Source organism: Zingiber officinale, chromosome 8B, assembly GCF_018446385.1.
Source record: "Zingiber officinale cultivar Zhangliang chromosome 8B, Zo_v1.1, whole genome shotgun sequence".
Classification (NCBI taxonomy): domain Eukaryota; kingdom Viridiplantae; phylum Streptophyta; class Magnoliopsida; order Zingiberales; family Zingiberaceae; genus Zingiber; species Zingiber officinale.
Genome location: NC_056001.1, coordinates 47,734,413 through 47,757,175, shown reverse-complemented (window position 1 = coordinate 47,757,175; position 22,763 = coordinate 47,734,413). Strand labels below are relative to the sequence as shown.

Here is a 22,763-nt window from a genome sequence, read left to right as displayed (position 1 = left end):
GGGAGCTAACGGACTCGGTGCGACCGAAGGACGAAAGAGCTGCGGAAGAGTACACCGGTGGACGAGAAGAACGTGTGCGACGTTCGAGGGATGAAAAGCCGGGGCGGAAGCCTGCTCGAGGAGAAGGTCGGAAATTGGGTTCGAGTGAGCCCTATTTCGATTGGCCGCAATCACCCAAGCAATCAGAGCTTCGGAAGTAAAAAAGGAGTCAAAAGGAGTTCGAAAAGCAAGTTTAAAGCGCCCTCAAAGAAGTGTTGAAGGCGCCTCCGCTGTCTACAGGCTTAAGGGTGCCCTCCACATTGTCCATGGCACCCTCATTGCCTTGAGGGCGCCCTCCACATTGTCCAGGGCGCCCTCAAGGCCATTGAGGGTGCCCTCGACCCAGTCTACCTGACTGTTTCGTATATGGATAAAGTTTTATCCGATTCTTCGGTTGGAGGCGCCCTCAAGACTTGAGATAGGATTTTCAGGAGCTATATAAAGGCCCCTGGAGCTAGTAAATTATTTATTCAACTCTGTATTCAATTCCCAGCAACATCTGAGCTTTCTTAGTATGTAAAAATGCTTCTCCGCTTACAGTGAAGGAGACGTTTCTAGTAGAGCTGTTTAACTATCTTAGATTAACAACCATCTAGGTTGTAACTAAGTCAAATCCCTGAGTCATCTTTCTTTTCTTTCTTTTATTTTGTTTTTATTTTATTGTTGATATTTTAGAGTTGAAAGTACGAGGATGATAGTTCTTATTTTGTCGGCAATTCACCCCTCCCCTCTTGTCGGCTCCGTTGCACCAACAGCTGCCTTTTGTAAATATTTTTTTTTGTAGAACTTTATCATTTTCTCTATTTAAGAAAATTTTCCTAAAATTTTTTGACCGTTGGTGAAATTTCTATGAATTATTTATATATCTAAATGCAAATTTCTAACATTATTTTTTTTAAAATTTTTTCTATAAAGTTACTAGCTATTATACATTCTCATAAAATATTTTAATTCTTTTTGAGGTTAATAACTATTTTTAACTTCTTGAATTTATGTTGAAATGAATTTATTTCTACTTAAAATAATTTTTAATCTTTTGTGAAAAAAATAAATTTACTTAAAATATGTTTGTTCAACTGTTATAAAATTTTCAGATTTTTTTTTAATTCTAAAAATACTTTTTAAATTAAAACAAAAACGTCTTTATTCAAAATTTAAAAGTTCATTCTTTTGAATATCAGTCAGTTTTTTTAACCCTTAGACTCTATTTCAATTTATTTTCTTAGATTACTCCATTTTAATGTGATCAAAGGAGGGATAATTAGTGAAGTCTAGGGGAGGTAGATTTTTTTACATATTTTGTACTTGCAAAATTCATTACCTTACTGTTATTTTTGTTTGGTTTACCCTAACTTAAATTGGATTGCTCACATCAAAAAAGAGAAGATTGTAAGTAGCCCGTGATAGTTTTGATGTGATCAACTAAGTCAAGTTAGGTCTTGTTGTGTTTTAACCCTTATGTCTAAGTGTGCAGGAACTTAGAAGCACAGAAAGCCGAGCAAAAGACGTAGCTAACGAGAAGGACGACAGGGGAGAGAGTCGACGGGCTCGGTGCATCTGAGGGACGAGGTGTTGCGGAAGAGTACACTGGTGGATGAGAAGGAGGTGCGGCGTTTCCGAGGGATGAGAAGCCGGAGTGAAAGGTTGTTCGAGAAAGTTGGAATATGAGTTCGGGTGAACCCTATTTCAGATGGCCGAAATCACCCAAGCAAGCAGAGTATGCTGGCAGACGAGAAGGAAGCGCGCGGTGGTTTCGAGGGATTAGAAGCAAGAGCAAAAAGTTGCTCAAGAAGGCCGAAAGATGAGTTCGGGTGAGCTCTATTCTGGATGGCCGAAATCATCCAAGCTAAGCGAGTGAAATCGGAGCGAAGGCCTTGACTGAGAAGTCAACTGGGAAGTTGACTTGATCCAGGTGCCTGGACCAAGTCTAGGCGCCCGGACGGTTTAGGCGCTGGGATCACCTGGGCACCCCTAGAGCGCCTCTCCTTGAGGGAGCTGGAATAACACCGTTCGGGCGCCCGAAACCCTTTCGGGCGCTCGAAATTAAAAGTTTATCGAAATACGTGCTGCCACTATCCGGTGTGATGGGGATAAAATTTTATCCCCCTCCAGGCTCTTGGAACCCTTCCAGGCACTTCGATCAAGGCTATAAATACAACCCTGATCCCAGAAACTAAAAACAACACTTGTAATCAATTCTAATTCAGTTTAGCTTTGTAATTGTGAGATTTGACTGCTGTAAGAGGCTTTTCTGCCCAGAGGAGATTTTAGTGAGCTTTTAACTTTCTTTGGATTAACAATCCCCTAATTACAAATCAAGTAACTCTTTCTATGCCCTTTTTTTCTTTAATTAGCTTATTAATAAATTTTATGCAAGTGTTAGTTTAATAAAACTGTAAAGTTTGAGAAAGGTTCGTTTATTATTGTGCATGCTATTCATCCTCCTCTAGCCGACCGCCAAGGGACCTATACTTTACTCGCCAATTATGGACGGACGATAATGACGAAGTAAAAGATCTTCTAGAATACTAGTGCAGAACGAAGAGTTATTCTGACTTTCTAGCAGACTAGTATACGACACTGCACTGTGGGCGATGGTACGGGGCGACGTATTCCTTGCGGAAGACTCGGAATGAGCATGCCAAGCATGGGCTCTAGTAGGATTCCTAATTGGGACTTGTGCTTGGCCGGTTGGGTGCACCAGCCTTGGTTGAGAGATCAGAGGTATTCCAATTGAAGCGAAAGGTCCTTGAGAAGTTAGCTGATGCACTTGCTGTTGTTCCAACATGCCTCTCACCGCAGCAGCCACGATTTGATCCAATTCTTCTTGCGTCATAGTGAAGGTGGTAGTCTTTCCGGTGTTATCCATTCGAGCACCTTAGTTCAGGTATATAAGATTCCATAAATGATGCTAATTTAATCCTATCCCAAAGGCGGTCAGAGGGGAATCCACTAGTGATGAGGCGAGAGTGTTGACTGCTGCCGTTGAAGTCCGCAAAAGGAAGGAGGTCAAGGGGAGGGACCACTTTCTTCTCGAGCGGCTGGAGAGTTACATAAACTTGAAAATGGTTAGAATGACGTTGAGATACTCTAAGCATTATTACTCTGATGCCCAAGTAAGAATTGATAGGGAGGTAAAGAAAAATGTATGCAACAAATAGTAGAGTTCTTGGCAAAAACATACCCTTTACTGTTTCCTATTGATCCTCCTTTTTATATTCTTCATTGATGACTTTTTTGTTGGTGCAATCGACCTAGGTTTTGATGTGTGTGTCAAAGAGTTTAAGTTAGGCTTTCATATGTATTTGATATGTGTTTGAGTCTTACAGGACTTGATGGAACACATGAGAACTTGGTGCGACCAAGTGTGGAAAACTCATCCAAGGGCTCGGATCCTTGAGTCGGTGAAGGATGGTGTGGAAGACATCCAAGTGACCGTCGGACGAGGAGCAATGGGGTGGAGTCGAGGGAAGTGGACTTCAAGGCAGCGTGAAGGATGTCACGGAGAGGAGCCGCGGACTCAGGTGCATCTGAGGGACGAAGGCCGAGGAAGAGGACTTCAAAGGCGACTCCGGAAAGGATGAGAGGAGTGAATGTACTGGGACCAGTCGACTGATCCAAATTCACAGAATGCACAGAATGGTTCTGTGCTTGTCGGCTGCGAACACTAGTCGACTGGTCATGGGACCAGTCGACTGGTACATAGCCGTTGGCAGAATTTGGCTTTCTGCAAAGAGCCGTTGGCTGGATCAAACGGCACACCAATCGACTGGTGCTTGGACTAGTCGACTGGTGTCGGGGTTTGAGTTGATTTATGATCAACTCTCTCCTCTTATTTAAGGGGAGCTTTGGGGCATTAAGGAGGTTACTGATGCATATATATTAACTCCTATTCTGTGCCCAAAGCTCCCAAGTCAATTCTCTTCCTCCCAATCTAAACTCCATCTTGTAAAGAGGAAGAGAACCTTTGTGAGAGGTTTGCTCCACCGAAAAGGAGAAGCTCTAGCCGGAGATTGCCGGGACTGATCCACCGAAGGATCAAGGCCCCGTCCACCTTAAGGACACGTCGTGAAGTAGGAGCATCATCTCCGAACCACATTACATCGAGTATGTTAGCGTTTGTATTCTTATTTGTTTCTAATTGCTTTAGTTTTTGTATTTCCGCTACGCACTAACCTTTTGTAGAAAAGAAATCGATTTGGGGATAGCCTAACTATCCAACCCCCCTTCAAATCGGCCATCGATCCTCAACATTTTTATCTTCTATATATTAATGTATGATATTTATAATTTCGATAGCTCTTAGTCGTTCTATATTTAATGATCAATCATATGACTTTAGATTTTTTTTTTCCTGCATTAATGGTCAATGGTCAATGATTATCTGATATTTTGATTTTTTTTATTTTTTTATTGTAGTAATGATCAATGATTATATAATGACTTTTGATCTTCTTTTATATTAATGATTATTTTGTATTAATGACCTTTCACAGGTATTCATATAGGAAGATAATGGTTTACTGTCTTTAATGATGATAGGTATTTTGAGGTATATTAATTATGCATAATTTTGAGGCCCTTTGGTTACTTTTGGTTCAAGATTAGGAAGAAAGGATCTCCTACAATCGAAAAGGAAACTAGATATATGTGTGTTTGTTGTTTGGGTGATCCAAAGTATGCACTTTTGCCCTATCTAACTTTTCGAGTGAAATCGTGTTTGGCTGGTCCGACTCAAATGATGCCCAGTGGGTACGATCAGATGGGAGTGGCATTGGCTCTTGGTGCCGGGCTCAAATGATGCCCGAGTAGATATAACCGGTAACCGAAGTAACTTTATGAACTCAGCCTTCAGCGACAGAATTCGGACCGATCTTACCCCATTAAAACATCTTTAACTTGATTTTTATCTTCTATATAAACTGATATCTCAACTTTTGCGAGTCACGTGGAGACGTTTACCATCCCGACATCACACCCATTTACTTACCCTTTCAATTATTATGATTTACCTCCCCTATTTACGTCCCTTGGGCTGGCTCCGGACGGAGCTGACGGCCACCGTAGCACCAACCCTTTCGTTGCGGTAGGTGGACTGCACCGTTGGAAAGTGGAAGCCACACACGAGCGATTGATTATTCAGCGAAGGATTCGCGTTTCCCATGTGCCCTGCGGCTTCCAGACTTCGTTTCTCTGCTCCCTTGGGCTTTGGTTCCCCACGATGCAGCATCCTCGCTTTGCTCTCCTTCAATCCCTCCGCTCCTCTCCCTCTCTTTTCTCTCTCTAGGGTTCCTCTTCTCCTCCCGACCCAAATCCCAACCTCGAATTACTCCTCCCTCTTCGCAACTGAATGCTAAGTCCGAGATGAGCGTGGTCGGCTTCGACGTCGGCAACGACAGCTGCGTCATCGGCACCGTGAGGCAGCGCGGCATCGACGTCCTCCTCAATGATGAGTCCAATCGTGAGACTCCCGCCGTCGTCTGCTTTGGCGACAAACAACGTTTCATTGGGGCTGCCGGCGCTGCCACCGCCTCCCGCTTCCCCAGAGATACCGCCTCCCAAGTCAAGCGCCTCATTGGCCGCCCTTTCCGCGATCCCGTGGTTCAGGATGACCTTCGCCGCCTCCCATTCCATGCCTCCGAGTCTCCTGACGGTGGGATCTTGCTCCGCGTCGACTTCCTGAACGAACAGCGTGCCTTCACCCCCGTCCAGATCCTCGCCATGCTCCTCGCCCACCTGAAACAGATTGCGGATAAGAACCTGGAGACAGTGGTCACCGATTGCGTCATTGGGATTCCGTCCTACTTCTGCGACCTCCAACGGAGGGCCTATCTCGATGCTGCTGCGATCGCTGGTCTGAATCCGCTACGATTGATGCACGACTGTGCTGCCACGGCATTGGGGTATGGAATCTATAAGACCGACCAGTACCCACGGGGGTCTTCCTCCTGCGTAGTTTTTATCGACATTGGTCACTGTGACACCCAGGTTTCCATTGTGAGATTCGAACCTGACAAAATGAATGTTCTATCACATGCTTTCGATGCAAATTTGGGTGGGAGGGATTTCGATGAGGTTCTGTTCAATCACTTTACCGAGCAATTCAAGGAGCAGTACCAGATTGATGTTCATTCTAATGTACGTGCCAGCATCAGGTTGAGGGCGGCTTGTGAGAAACTGAAGAGGGTTCTAAGTGCAAACATGGAGGCTCCCCTGAATATAGAGTGTTTGATGGATGAGAAAGATGTGAAGGGATATATCAAGAGGGAAGAATTTGAGAGGCTATGCACAAGTTTGTTTGACAGACTCTTAGAACCATGCAAGCGAGCTTTGGAGCATTCAGGACTGAAACGTGATCAAATAAACACCATTGAGCTTGTTGGCTCTGGCTCACGAATCCCTGCAATAACAAAGATTTTGACAGAGTTCTTTAGGAAGGAGCCAAGCCGAACACTCAATGTTAGTGAATGTGTTGCCAGGGGCTGCGCCCTTCATTGTGCTATGCTCAGTCCCATATTTAAGGTTAAGGATTATGAGGTGAGAATTTCTGTTGATAATGCTTTGCATCATGGCTGTCCAGTTCTTCAATACTGGATTTCCGAACTCTAATTTGTTCATCATGTAGTTCTGTTTAATGATTCATCATGTGTGCCCATGCCAAGCAAATTGGTCTTTGGCTAATCACATGCAGTTTTGATAGGGTTTATCATAGTTAGGTTTAGTGTAGAGGGGGTATCAGATCATGAATCATTAAATTAGGAACTGTCCTAATTACTTAGTTTATTTTGAGAAGTGTCACTCGATCAAAATTTTTAACATAGGCCTTGGGAGAATGCTCTTTCCTGTATAACCTCAACCCATAGAAGGATAATTGCTTACTGATTGAGCATTATTACTTGATTAGAATAAAACTTGACAATGTCTTACATTATATTAAAATGAAGTTTATCAAAAACATGCCTTCTTTTTTTTTTTCTGGATTTACTGAAATATGCCCTCGTTCCCATTTTTTACCAAAATGCATCCCTCTCTATTTGCTTTTCCATTATAACTTTCCATTTCAAATTTCTTTTTCTTTACACCAGATTGATTGGCCACCCACAAATTCTAAAATCAACTCATTTAGGTGAAAATGAGTTTAGGTGCCTTTTTGCGTGAGTATTACTGCAATGTGTATTTTAGGTGAAATGAACCTGGGCATAAGACTTTGAGGGAAAATGTTATCACAAGCAGATCTCTCAGGCAACTTGTTTACCATGAACTCAGCTTGTTTGCATGAAAGTGAGTTTTTTGAACACCTTTAGGATGTGAATATCCTCAAGAATTGCATTTAGGGGGAAATGAACTCACAGATAAGACATAAAGGAAAATGTCTTTATAAGATCACTTAAAAAATGACCTTATTTACCATGTAGTAAGCTTGCAAGCTGATTCTGAAATAAGCTTGTTTTGTTGAAATTGACTTGTTTAAGCATCATTATGATATAATTATCCCCCAAATGCATTTTTTTAGATGGGAATGAACTCATGCAGGATTTCAATGTTGTCACAAATTGGTTTGTTGACCATTTTGTGCAACATAAGCAAGTTGATTCTGGAATCAGTTTATTTATGCAAAAACCTAAAATGCAATTTTTAGGTACAAGCAGATTTGGACATAAATTTAAGCAAAAATGTTGTAGCCTGTTTTGACAGAGTGAGCTTAGAAATGGAAGAGTATGGTAATAAAAAGGGAGGGGCAGATTCTAGTAAAATAAAAACAGGTTGGGTTTCTGTGAACTTGAAACCCGGGCATTCTTGTATACCATGCTGTCATGGGGATAATGTTAGTTGAGTTATTTATTTTGGCCATTTCATTATGTCTAATTCAGTATTAAAACAAGCCACTAGCAGTGCCTGGATTGTTGTATGTGCTAGATCATTGAGAGGCACATTCACATTTTACAATTTAACTTAATGCAATAGAAATGTAATTTGAAAAAACAAAGCAAGCAAACCGAATAAGGTTATTTTTTTGGTTCAGAATCCTTAGTTCCTAATCCACAATTTATGATTCTTCAGTGGATCACCCCTCGTAAACTACTATTTTTTCTCCTTCTCGGTAAGCTACCGGAGGAAGAGGAACCTGGTGAAAAATAAGTAGAAGGAGAATGAAGGGAATAAAGCATAAAGAGATTCCAATTTATGAGTTTAGAAATTGATCTTTCAGTAGTCTTTTCGTTGCTCCTCATGCCCATATATATAGCCAAAGCCTTCAACTCCTTTTCAACCTTCATATAGCTTTTCTAGTCTTTAATTATGTTGATTTGATTTCATTAGCCTATTGTGCCGTAATAGCTACTTTAGTTAGCTGAAGTGAGCCATCAGTCAATTGCAAAACAATAGCTCATAGGTTATCTAGCCATTGGGGTTAATATCATATCAACGACTCTATTCCAAGTTCTTCATTACTTCATTACTGATTAGTCGACTGATGCTCACCCTTGAACATAAACATTCTTGCTTTCTGTTCGAGCCTGAGTCAATTGCCTACTTGGTCCAATTGACTAAAAGACTCTTCTAGTACATTTGTTTCCAACCACTTCTACAACCAAGCCCTTTCCTAAGTCTAGTACCACCCATACTCCATTGTACAAGTGTACTCAACTCATCCTCGTAGGGATTATCTTTGTACCAAGAGGCTCCTCCTTTGGGACTTCATCATGCTTAGAAATCTTGCTTCCAACTTTTCCATGCCAAGAAGCCTTACTTCCATTACATTTTTTCCTAGTATCAAATCCTCCTTGGTTAGCCGACCCCACCTAGTGGGATAAAACTTGGTTGTTGTTGTGGTTGTTGTTGTATCGAATCCTCCTTGGTGGTCTTCAATCCAAACTTTCATCTGCCAACTATTAGGTACACGACCTAGTTGGACTTTTATTTGCCAAGTATTCGGTCCTCGACTTACTCAAACTTTCACTTGTCAACGAATTAGTCAACTATACTTAAACTTCCACTTGCCAAGTGTTTACTCTTTGATTTATCTGCAATACTTGTAAAGCTATCTTGCACCTGCACATTTGATACAAACGTGAGAAATCATAATATCATCCTAACTTAAACTTTGCCTAAGCATCAAACTTAGGTATCAAAAGCAATATGAGGTTTGGCAATACGTTTAAAAAGTGTCAATCATAAGGTGATAGTTTCTAACTTAAACCCCATCATATCTCTCCTTTTGACACACATCAAGAAACATTACCTTTCTTGGTGTCATAAGTATGATGATGCAATATCTCCCCTTTAGAAGGTCAATTCATTTCTCCCCTAGAAGATGAATTAAATTGGCTCAAACCTTTGCATTTATATGATTCTAATTATAATTGACAAAGGTACCCTTAAAAGATTAGGATATTTGTCTCTTGCAAAATCGCATGTAAGTATCAAGAGTCAACCTTGACTCATTATGATACTAAATACGCTTTGATAAAGATCGGGTACCTAGTTAAACAAAAATTTCAATCTTTAACTTTGCCTCCCCTTTATTGTTTCACTAGAGTCCACTTTGTATCATCTTGATCTTAAGTCCTTTAATTAGGTTCCTCCTCCTAATTCCAATTTTCACCATACAAAATTTGATTTCAACCTCTAAGGGAAGCGCCTCCTTTTAAAGAAATCATTTACTCCAATTCTAGGTGAAAACTCCAACTTAAATTAAGTATGTGGAGAGCGAAGAGCATTGAGCATAAAGAGAACACAATTTTTGTGCTTAAGGAAGAGAGAATTTGATCTTTTTGTAGTATTTCTATAGCTCACATGCCCATATATATAGCCAAAGCCTTCATCTCTTTTTCAACCTTCAAACAACTTTTCCAGCCTATAATCCCTTCCTAACTCTTGTTCCACTCGTAACCTAATGTACAAGTGCGCTTGACTCATCGTCACCTACATGCCAAGATGCTTCTCCTATGGACTTCAACGAGCCGAGACACCTTGCTTATGTGTGTTCCATGCTTCTATGTGTTCCATGTCAACAAGCCTTGCCTTCGAGACTTTACATTTTGTGTAGCATCCAGTCTTCCTTCACTTGCCACAATTTCAATTCGTCAAATATCTTCAACCTACTTGGAGTTCTATCTGCCAAGTATCCACAACTTGAACTTCCATTCGCCAAGTATTTAACCGTCGACTTAATTAGACTTCCACTTCCAAGTATTAAATCTATGACATACTTAGACTTCCACTTGCCAAGTATGTGGTCTTTGACCTACTTGAACTTCCACTATTGATACTTGCAATTCCTATCAAACTATTTTGTACCTGCACACTTGACACAAATATGAGAACTAACAATATGATCTTAACTTAAACTTTGCCCAAACATCAAGATGACATTCATGGGAACATGATTGCGCCAATAGTATAAGAACACTCTATGGATTCATATGAGCACTAAAATGAGATTGGATGCTTAGTTAGGCACATATTTGTGATGCCTCAATTTACTTATCGCATCAGCAATAAATTATTGTGCATAGAAGTTTATGTTTCATCCCCCTGCCTATTTATTTAAAACATAGGACTTCAGTATCTTCTTCAATGAGTAACACTGTCACAAGTTACTATCTTGGATTAAACATATTTCTCTATGCTGTCTTCAACTATTATATATTCTTGTGTCTTATTGGCAATAAAATCTCTTGTTTATTGTGCAACATGGAAAAATCCTTAGTGTTCCTCATGTTAAATCTTAATTGCCCATATTCCACCGTCACTTCATCATACGTATCTCTATTTTTGCTGTCTTGCATTAGATGCTTTGCTTGTGCAAGTGACACAAATGAACTGAAGCTTTTTGCAGTTGTAAATTGGAATTTATTGCATAGGTTTGATTCCTAGAAAACTTTGGTTTATATAAGGGTGATTTCTTGCATGAGTCTCTTGATAATAGTGGGTTTGCAGAGGATTTATATACATATGACACTATGAGTTGTGCTTCCGTGACAATAATTTTCTTTATAGGTTAATTCATATTTAGTTTGCAATTCAATATCTCCAGGAGTATATTTGTGCCTCCATTGTTTGTGCTCCTCTCCTCTAGCAAGTGAATGAGAGCGCTAGTACAAAGGAGAATATCTATGTGGGTGGTGAGCTGGTGAACGGCGGTAGAGGTGGTGGCACCATTGCTTTGCTGTGGAGCTGAGTGGTAAGAGTGTCGGGACAGCAGAGGATGACCAGGGAAAAGGTGGAGGATGTAGCTTGGAGATGGGAGTGGAGGAGTTAGGCGATGAGGAGGTTATGACCATTGTTGAAGTGGTTAGTGGATGAAATAGTCGCTGAAGTGTCCAGTGGTCACCGTGGAGTCAATTGAGGTTGTTGAGGGAGACAAATAGGCAAGCAACAGTAGCAGAGATACAATGAAAGGATATAGGTGAACTGTGGGTATTAAGTAGGGTGTGGGTTAGGGTGGAATGACTAGATCTGGGTTATTGGGCCTGTCATGTTGATAACAGTTATTGAAGGAATCATTAATTTCATTCTCACTTAATAAATACAAACCAAACAATGAAATTAGTTGAATTCGGAATGAACTATGAAATTCCAGGATTTATTCCCTGCATGCCAAACCCAACCTACGTGGTTTTGCTAACAACTTCCCCTTAGGTCCATTTTTGAAAGAAAAAGTTGAAACAGAAAAGGTGAAATATGTATTGTGGTAATTCGTTAGTAGAAACTTCCATTCTTTGTTATCGGTTTCTACCATTTTACTATACATAGCCTTTTAGTTTAGATACCTAAGCATATGACATATCCATTGGTGATTGCAGGTGCTAGATTCTTTTCCTTTCTCAGTTAATTTTGCAATGGATGAAGATCCTATTACAACTGTGTCAAGTAATGCTGTATTGCGGAAGGGCCAACTGATTCCAAGTGTTAAAGTACTTTCTTTCTATCGAACTAGTTCATTTAAAATGGAAGCATTTTATGCCAACCAAAGTGAACTTCCACCTGGTACCTCAGTAAAAATCAGCTGCTACCAGGTGAACTTTTTAAGTCGATGTAAAACATGCTTGTTAAATTTTTACAATTGCTGTGTCCATGCACATATAATACTGATTAATTATATGCTTTATTGTTTGTTTATAGAAATTTCTGAACATCATTCTAGTTCAATAAGGTTTCTTTGTGTTCTTTTACAATATATGGCATTGATTTTAATTTGAAATATGTGCGCTTGGAGGTCTTTGAGGTGGGAAACAGGACCTATTTGTGTGAGAGAAGAAGAACAGGAACATGATGTCAAATCAGAAATTTAGTTCTACTTGATGCAGCAATGGGAAGATCTCACATAGAGCATCTGACTAACAGAAATTTTCATTTAAATCAAAAAATATCCGTGACTTGGGATGTAAACATTTTTTTATAAACCTAACTATGAAAACTAAGTCTCCTAGCCTAACTTACCCAAAAGTTATAACAAACTTTAAAAAAAAACAACTTTTAAAGATTTAAAACTTAGCATTTAAAATTAACCCTAATTTTTGGACCACATCAAAAATGAATCATAGTTGACCCCATCTAGTGGGATAAGACTTGGTTGTTGTAGGATGAATCATGTTGGTAGAATCCAATTGTCACATAAGACAAAATAGGTTATGTTGTTGGATTATGCAATAATGGAGTCCCAAATAAGTGTTCTTACATTTCCCCCTCGTTTTCGTTGATAATTGCCATGATAGGGTAAATGAGGTTTATGTATGAGTTTTATGTCTCTGCTTTTCTTAACCAGCTCTGATATTTGCTAAATATAAGTTGTATGTCCTGTGTTACCAAAGTTTGTCTATCATTTTGAAGTTTGAACTTTTCCTTGCATGCAATGTTATATAATCATGCATAATCAGATCAAGCATTTAGTCTATGTAGATGTTACTGGCATTCTTGAGAATATTATCAGCTGCATGTGCGTGTGTTTGGTTATGCCTTTGTTAGTATGTTTGCATCGATATCTTCAGATTTGTATCTCACCTCACAACCTGCTAGGACTTTCATTTGTCTAAAAACACTCTTCTGAAACTTCCACTTGTCTGACATCAAATCAATCTTGCCTTACGAAGACTTTTTTCACTTGCTAAACATTTAGTACCTTGTTCTATCTACCTAAACTTCCAGACTCGCTAAGTTCGGTTGAACTTTCCATTTGCCAACTTTTTATTACACTTTTCATTTGCTAATTCCCTGTTGAACTTTTCACCTATTAACTTCATTTGCTAACTCTCTATCCAACTTCCTTATGGACTTCCATCTGCTAACTTCCTATTGGGCTTTGCAATTGCAATCTCTTGTTGGATTTTTTACTTGCCAAACTCTTAGTCAGTTGGACTTTCACCATTGTTTGGCTTTTCCATCCGCCAAAGTTCAAATCCATATTGAACTTTCCATCTTCCAACTAACTATTGGACTTTCCAGTTGCCGACTCCATTTGGACTTTTACCATTGCCACCACTTATTGAGCTTTCTCATTTGTTGAGTGTCCAATTAACTTGACCCTCTTGGCATATTAACCTAATTTTAAGATCACCTCAATCATGTGCCCAAATATGATTGCACCAACATAATTTTACTAACATATTGTCCAAACATCAAAATACTAACCCTTGGTCTAACCAGAATGTGTGATGAATAAACAAGAAAAATAAATTAGGCTGCTAGATAAGGACAGATTCTACTGGAGTGATTGTATCCCAAGAAAGAAACAGAGAGGCGGTGACTCCTTCGCTAGAAGAGAACTTACTTATACCATCCCTACTTCACCTTGTCCTTGCTGGAGTATTCTGCAAAGAGGCTGAGCAAGTGGAGCATTCATCTCTGCAGATCCTATTACCACCCATTTGATGAAATGCAAGATTAAGGTTGATTGTCGTGGAATAGATCTAGGGTTCCTAGGGGAACAAAGAAAGGATATATGGCTATGGAAGAGAAGAAGGGAATGCATCACCTTGGGGGCTGCTGTTGGTGTGTGAGGATGAGGCTATGTGTGCGGATGTCTCACTTCTAAATGGACTGTGGCAGGGAAGGTTGCATGGAGGAGAAGGACAATTGTGCAACAGAATTGTCAATTGATGGGAATTGTGTTCGCAATGAGCTCAACTGCAATGAGTATGTGGTGGTTTCTGGAACCAATTTGAGTTGAGTAAGTGACAACAAATAAGGCTGCATATATCGATTGGATGAGGATAGGCTGTGGGTAGAGGGTAGATAGATTGGATGAGGGGAGGCTATCCACCATCACTGGCTTCCTCCTAAGGGAGTTTCTTTTGGAAACCTAACTTAGGAGTAAAAGTGATGTACCATGTTAACTGGGGAAAATAAAATTGTAATGATTTTATTTTTCTTGGAGAACTAGTACATATTACATATATATGATTCAACTTAAAATCCTTACAAAAAACAAATTATATGTTGTCCAATGTAAAAACATGGAGAAAACTGATATAGAGAATGCTGCTTGAGTGATGAAAGAACCATTTATTTCAGAAAGCTGTAGTTCTGGGTGTCCCGCTTGTGACAGTTCTATTGAATTAACAATCTTTCATTTTTGAAAAAAATTGTTCATTTTCTATTAGTGGAACTGTTTCATGATAGTCCACACTATTGGTAGGTTAATGTTAAGACTACACTTTCTAAGATAATGTTCTAGTTGCTGATCCTGCAGGTTGGACCTTTTCCCATCAATGAAGGTAAAAGACAGAAAATTAAAGTGAAAGTTAGGTTGAATCTTCATGGAATTGTTTATCTGGAATCAGTCTCAGTAAGTATTAGTGTTTGTTGCTTTATGCTATTATTGACATGCTGAATGTTAATCATCCTTTTTTAAGTTTGTACTTACATAATAAAACTGCTTCAGTTGATTGAAGATGAAAACAGTAATCCAGTTTCAAGGGATGCAAGACAAATGGATAAGATGGAAATTGAGTCTGCTTTCAATGGAAAATCTTACATGCACAACAATGGAATAGCTGAAAATAATCAATATGGATCTGTGTCTTCGGTAAGTGTCAGGTGTTCAATAAACCCTTTAGTTGTAGGATTATCTTATTTTTCTTGGCCTTTTCATTTGGAAGATACACATTTGAAGTCTGATCAGGGCTAGGTGTTTGGTTTGTTAACCAACAAAGATGACATACACATCACCTGGAAAACAAGCATACACTATTTTGCATACAAGATAGGTAATTTCTAAATAATAATGAGAAAGAAGACTGGGAGAAAAAAAATGATAGAAGAATACTACCTATCAAATCAATACAAAACCTCATCTTTACAACACATCATTTTGCCATAGTATAGTAAGATACATCCTTAATTGTTTCCAAAATACCTACCTGTATAATATGAAAATTCTCATCTATTGAGTTTTAGTTAGGAAAATAGATTGTATCCTTTTGAATGGAGCTTCTTAATTTTTTGATGTCATTCCAGTCTGAAGTTTCTTTTGTTAGCTGAGGGAGCTCTGATCAGATTTTGTTAGAGTTAGCATTTTATAACTGCAGAAAACTGCTGGATAAATTTTGGTTATATTGCTTTTAAATAAGTTAGATTGAATTTTCTTTACCTTGAAGAAGGCTGATGATTTCTTTTTCCTCTGTTTTTGTAGCAGTCCTATGCATGAGCCATGAGACCAAGTGATATCTTGATAGTTCAGAAAAAAAATATATTATGTACATTTAAGAAAATCCCCATCATAAGCATAAACTCTTTCCTTAAACTTTAATTTGTTTTTCATCCATCATATTGTCATCATTGTACTTTAATTTATTATGTCATCATTATTTGTTCATTGCTTTATACTTATCATTACTTGTTGATATATTTAGTTTGACATGATGAGTGAAATAAACTCCAACTTCTACCTAATACATAATAGATGAAGATTTCGAGACTGAGATATAAACCCAACTATCATATGGAACACTTACTTTGATTTATGAGAATTAGAATGAACTATCTAAATATTCTTTATACATTTATAACTCCATAAATAATATACCCATCCATAATTATATGTCATGGTTAAAGAAAACCTGGTGCTGCTTAAGGAAATAATGATTGATGTAGGCCTAGACATGTTAAAATTGATATTCTTAGTTTTGATAGAATTAGTTAGCTACATTAGAAAGATTATTTTGACCAATATAATATAACTTCTACCATACTCTAGTACAGGTTGCCAACAACTAACACATTTGTATTAGTGTTCAAAATCACTATTACATAGTGTAGCAGTAGAACCCACCATACATTGACATAAAATAAAAAAGAAAATTAATAGAAAAATATATCCACATGATTTAAGAAGAAAAACTTTAATAAATTTTAAAAGCCTAAACAATTATCCTTAAATGAATTTAAAGTATGATGACATAGATTTTAGCTACATTCATAACATACATTAATATGATGGGCTATGTATAATGACATACATTACAGAATATAAAATCTACTTCACCTATCATCAATGGATTTTTACTGTCGTTTAAAAATATGTTAATAACTTGACCTTTGAAGAGTTCTCTAATAATATTCTAGAAGGGTCCTCTAATGAGACCTTATATGAGCCCTTTAATGATACAATGTTAGAAAAATCTCCTATTCTTATGAAATGACCACCTAAGTAGATTTAAGCTCATAACTTGTTATGCGAAAAAGCCAAAAGACAAAATTGAGCAAAATAAGCATAATGAGAGGGGAATGCAAGATATCAATTTTAAATTGTTAAGTCCATTAAAACTTTTGCCGTTATGAGTCCTTTATAGCTATTCATTGTAGCAAAAGGTGATTACACTCACTCTAGGCGCCCCTCATAGCCCGCCCCCAGGTTATGTGAAGGGAGGTGAATCACAGAATCAGCTTATAGCCGACCACCAAGTGGCTAGGGGTGGGAGGAGTTTTTTCCACGAGGGCATGTATCCGTCGGGAATTGATCCCTGCCCTATTATAGCAAATGTATTATCCTCTAGCCCCGTGGGGACACCTTTATAGCTATTCATGATTCAAGAGCTCGCCAACCTAATAAGTTAGTTTCCTTATCTACACTTGTCTAATTCATATTTTTTACTGAGTTGATATGAGAGACACATGCTGATACTAATAATGAATTATATTAATGTATTATAAACTATTTAGAGATATGATAGACTCTTATCGTGCATTCACAAATCGAAATTTTTCATCACTTTAGAAGTACTTGATATTATTTATTTGTTGGTTATTTATCCATATTATAGATAAATTTGAGTCTTTGTGATATCACTTTTATACCCTATGATTGTTATGAACTTGGGGATATTATCTTTGCCAACAATAAGCTAAGATATTTTCCTTTTTATCAGAATGGAATACTAATAAGGAACTTAAATCAAAACTCAGGAGCAAAATGCACTTGTTTCTTACACATTTGAAGGGACACTCGAAAAATAAAAATTATGATAAAAAAATTGTTGGATAAAGTTGGTGAAGCCACTGTTTTCTATATTTAGAAATGATTATCTAACTTGTCGCTTGGAGTTGAGATCTCCTTGGGAGAATGATGCAAACAAGAAATTGTTGGAGCAATCAGGGTACCCTAAGTTTTGATGTTTGGACAAAGGTTTAAGTTAGGTTTATTGTTGTATTTGATATGCATTGTGAGTGTGCAGGATACAGGTACAACAAGGAAAGTCCTAAGTGTGATCTTGGCAAAGGAGGAAAGTCCAATGATGAGTCTTGGCTGTGTAAGCCGTTGGGCTGTAACGGTCGAATTTCCACAGAGGGCAATCGACTGATAGTTTTGGCAGTCGACTGGTAGGCGGGATTTTCTAACCCATGGCCTATATAACCAAGACTTGGAGCTTGGTTGAGGTTGACGAAATAGACTTGGTTAAAACTTATTAGAGTCTCCCAAGCCCTCGTGTAATCGGTGTGCTTGTATTCAAGTGTTTGTGGTGAAGTTTCTCCACCGACAAGGAGCTTGAGCTAGCCGGAGGTTTTCCGGGGAGTCATCCACCGACGAATCGGGATCGTCCACCTTACGGACAGCCGTGAAGTAGGAGCTTTATCTCCGAACCATGTTACACAACGTGTCATTGGGTTTGCTTCTTGTTTATTGTTTTCTAGGGTTAGCTTTCCTTTTGTTTGTTAGTATTTTTGTTTCCGTTGTGCACTAACAAGCGTAGGAAGCGACGATTTGGGTGAGACGCTATTCACCCCCCTTCTAACGGATGTCAAGGTCCCAACAGAAATCACTTTAAAATTTCAAATTTAATTTTGGACTGATTGGGAAATATTCTATTTTAGATATTGTATAATTGGTTGTCTTTTAATTTAGTAATTTAATTGGTATCTTTTAATCTAATGTTTTCTGGGGAGATTAGATTTTTTAAATAGTGGTATTTATTTTCTAATTTAATTGGTATTGGGTCTATAAAAATGTTAGGCATTGTTTTTCAATTAATAAAATCTCTTCTTTAATTACTATTGTGGGAGCACTTATGTGTGTGCGAGATAGTTATCCTGTGCTTTATTAATTTTGTCCCAATTTCTGTGTGATTCGAAGCTTTAATTTCTGTGTCTTACCAAATAGTCTTAGCATCCTAGATGGTTGTACACATTGGATGGTCCTCTTAGACAAATGTTAGTGGTCATTGACTTCCAATAGAAACAAACACTGGTATTAAACATATGAAATTTCTTTTTCCTTGTAATTGACTAGAAAATTATGTTGTTTGCTATGGTGTCAAACTTAAGCATCCGTGTAGGAGAAATGCATGTCTGCTTCTCTCCTGTACTCATTGTAGCCTTTGCATGATTTGTGAACTGGATATTGAATTTGTGCTGTGGAGAGCAGGCTCTATTCTCTAGGTGCCTAGATGCTATAGAATGTTCTTCAATGCCTCCACGTTATCTTAGACGTCTCATGTTTTAGTTGGCCATTGCCCCTCTGCATGTTAGTGTTTCAGTATGGCTGTAGTAGTTGACTATATATGCACAACTTCCTCAATCCATCCTTACCATTCCCTAATGGGATATCCAGTGGTGGCAAGGAAACTATGATGACCTATCATTTGTATGAGTCCTTAAGGTGTATGGTTGGGTATCTCCTACTGAGATAGTTAACTTCCTGATTTCTTCTATCTGAGATATGCCATAAATATAAGACATCTTGTCTTCATACTTGAATAATGGTTCGTGATGCAAAATTTTAAAATTAAACTATTATTAATATCTCAAAAATTTTAGAAAGCTTGTGAAAATGTTATCATTTATTTTAATTTTACTGGTTCTCATCAACAATGTGATATTAAATATTACACTGTTTTATAGATGTTTTGCATGGTCAACCAAAAGTTTAGGACAGCTGAAATTCACTAAATTTCTAAAAAAAGGGAAATCCGGTGCATGAAGCTCCCGCCAATATAAGATCTCGGAGAAAGGTCTATTATATGCAGTCTTACCCTGCATTGCAAGAAAATCATAAATTCTAAAAAGATTTTAAAAACAATACATTCATAATTTGACATTTCTAATATGACAAAAATATTATTTGCAAAACAGTTCTAAATTTTGCTAGATTTTTGATATAAAGTAGTGTTTTTCCAAGAAGATCATATTGTTTTCAGTCAGCTAACCATTACTCTAATCAGGTTGATAAATCAAAAACAGACATACACCCTAGAAGGCATGCATTGCTAATTACAGAGACAGTATATAATGGAACAACAAAAAAATGGTTGTTGGAAGCCCAAGAACAAGAAAAGTGGCTTGCTTATCAGGACAAACAAATGGAGAACACAAAAGACAAAAAAAATGCACTGGAAGCTTATGTGTATGAAGTGCGGAATAAGGTAATCTCAAATCCAGATGATACATGTAAGTTTATTAATGCTGTGGTCAGAACATTTAGTTCACTTATTTTTTATTGGTGTGATCTTGATTTTAACAGCTTTTTGGGGGATATGGAAGTTTTGCTAGTGATTCTGAAAGGAAAGAAATTTCTTCTAGTCTACAGCAGACTGCAGATTGGCTCTACGAGGATGGAGATGATGAAACTGAAAAAGTTTACACTAGTAAATTGGAAGAATTAAAGAAGGTAAATTTTTATTTTCTAAGCCACCAGACATCATTTATTATATTGAATTAACTGTAAATTAGATTTGTGTTCTCTCCCATCTTTTCATATGCTTAGTGATTCATTCGTCAGCCTCAATCTCAGCTAGATTTGGACTTGATTGCTAAAACCATGGTTTAAAGTGTCATGCCTAGACGAATGAAAACGGGGGAAATATCTTGTTCCACCCGACGACCGGCACCGGCACAACCTAGGCACCAGACCCACGACAGCTACGATGTGTTGCGCGACTTTGTGGCCGTAGCGGAGGGGTCGCTCAACCCTGCAATAGCAACGGAGAGGTTGCATAACCATTTTGCTGCCACTGCGGAGGCATCGTGTGACCCTGCAGCTGTTACAGAGGGGTCGCACAATCACCGCGGTCATGCCGGAGGAGTTACACGATCCCTGCGACTATGACTAAGGGGTCGTGCAACCCCGTCGCAGCGCTGAAGTCAAGCGAGCTCGCGAGTGGTGTCGAATTTCGGATTTTTTTTAATTAAACTTAGTCAACCCCTAACTGTGATGAAGATCATCTAAAGAGACTTTATTAAACCCTATTACCCTAATAAAATTATCAAATTAATTTTATATTTCATTTATTTTAATTTAAAAATTATAATAAAATTTTTATTTTTTTATTTATCTATTTTCATATCTTTTCCTTTTTTAAGATTATTTTTTTATTGTTTATTTTGTTTATTTTTTAAATATTTATGTTAAATATATTATTTTTTAATTAATATATTTTATATAAAAAAAATACCGAAACTATATCGGCATAGCACGATACGATACCGAAACTGTATCATTCCTGTCCAAGACCGAAATCTTGGCACGGGTTGAAATTTTAAACCTTGGCTAAAACTATGGTGTATGTCTCTCTCATGAATATCTACATTGTACCATACATAATTTTGATGTACCAGATCGTGCTAGTTTTTTTTTTTTTTAATTGAACCCATCAAATTGTTCCATTCATGTAAAGCATTATTTCATTGGGCTGACGAATCCACGCTAAAGCAATTAGTGTAAAATATAATAAATGATGGGAATTGATCTGATTATCTCCTATAATATTCTTCTGATTGTCCTTACAAATCTTAAGCTAAAGTCTATAAACATTTGCTCTAATGTCTAACCAGGCTTGTAATAAGGTTTAATCTTTGGCTTACTGTCACCTGGATTTCATATTAATATCTCAAGACTAGATGAACTTACCTGCATTTTTTGGAGTTACTTGACCCTAATCCATTTTATATCTTCTTAACTTCCCTATATCCTAGGGTTATCTATCACTTTACAGTTGCAATTTGATATCCATGTGGTTTCTTTCATGTCATAATGTCAATAATTATTTTATACAAAAACTATGCGCGTACAGTATTAAGCTGGTGTTTACCTTGTTACACGTGTGGCTTATTCTTGTTATGACATTTGTTTAATCTGTGTAGATATCAGTTATAAATAGGTAAATTCCGATTTTGAGAGTTGCAAACTGGTCTTTACTGACACGTGTGGTGCTTGTATTCATGTTTTCATGACAGTACAATGTTAAACCTATTTGTCCGTGTATATAAATTTAATGAGAATCTCCTATTTCAAGAGCTTCACTCTGGATTTCCTTTATGTTGCTTCCTGAATAGCTGGTAGATCCCATTGAGAACAGATTCAAGGATGATGAAGCAAGAGCTCAAGCTACAACAGAACTTTTGAAGAGCATAGTTGACTATAGAATGGCGGTATCTTCCTTTTCAACCACCGAACGAGATGCTGTAAGCTCCAATTGTTCTCAAGTTTTAGGGCATATACAGCTCTGCTTTTACATTGCGCTCCAGGATCCAATGGCACTTCTTTTTCAGGTAATAAACGAGTGCAATAAAGCTGAGCAGTGGGTGCGGGAAATGTCTCAACAACAAGATTCATTGCCTAAGAACGCAGATCCAATATTATGGTCTCATGAAATTATGCAAAGGAGGGAAGCCTTGGACATGTACAACCACCATATATCCGTTTCCAATTTTTAAATTTCATTCCTCACAAGTGTTGCCATAGTTTGTCAACTTAGTTTGCATGTCCTTGATATATTGCAGGTTGTGTAAAAATGTTTTGAGACACAAGGGATCTCAATCAAGAATTGATGACTCCAGAGGCTCAGACTACTCTAACTCTTCGCACTCTGACAACTCCATGGTCGATTGATTTATTCAGTTCAGTGATTCTTTCTTCTCATCGCATTGCATGCTCGTAACCAGCTGCTTGCACTTTTTAAGTTCATATCAATGCTCAAGACAACAATTTACAAATCCCAGCATGAAGGTTTCTGAGATTTGAAGCCTTCTATACTGCAGTAGTCTTAAATTTTGCATTCCACGCGCACTACGATACCTCTTATTATAGATATATATATATATATCAAGTCAGTATCAACTTGCATGTATATTATTGACTGGTTCCTGCGTCGGCAATGCCTTCGCATAATTTTGTCAAGGAGTCTCTAGCTCTCTATAGTTATCCTCCCATCCTTTGCAGGCTGTGACAGAATTCGTGCTCCGATAACAATGGTTTTGATTTCTGCAATGTTGGCTGCTAAACCAACTTC

At 37.9% G+C, this 22,763-nt stretch overlaps 1 protein-coding gene across 1 annotated transcript; it reads left to right on the top strand.

The window, feature by feature from the left end:
• Positions 1–5,110: 5,110 nt before the first annotated feature.
• LOC122014776 (heat shock 70 kDa protein 16-like) lies at positions 5,111–22,681 on the top strand. The gene is made up of 9 exons (XM_042571196.1): positions 5,111–6,576; positions 11,847–12,059; positions 14,732–14,827; positions 14,924–15,067; positions 19,698–19,898; positions 19,997–20,143; positions 21,808–21,936; positions 22,024–22,154; positions 22,255–22,681. The coding sequence occupies exons 1-9, from the start codon at positions 5,404–5,406 to the stop codon at positions 22,361–22,363; spliced, it is 2,343 nt and encodes a 780-aa protein (XP_042427130.1). The 5' UTR covers positions 5,111–5,403; the 3' UTR covers positions 22,364–22,681.
• The last annotated feature ends 82 nt before the right edge of the window (positions 22,682–22,763 follow it).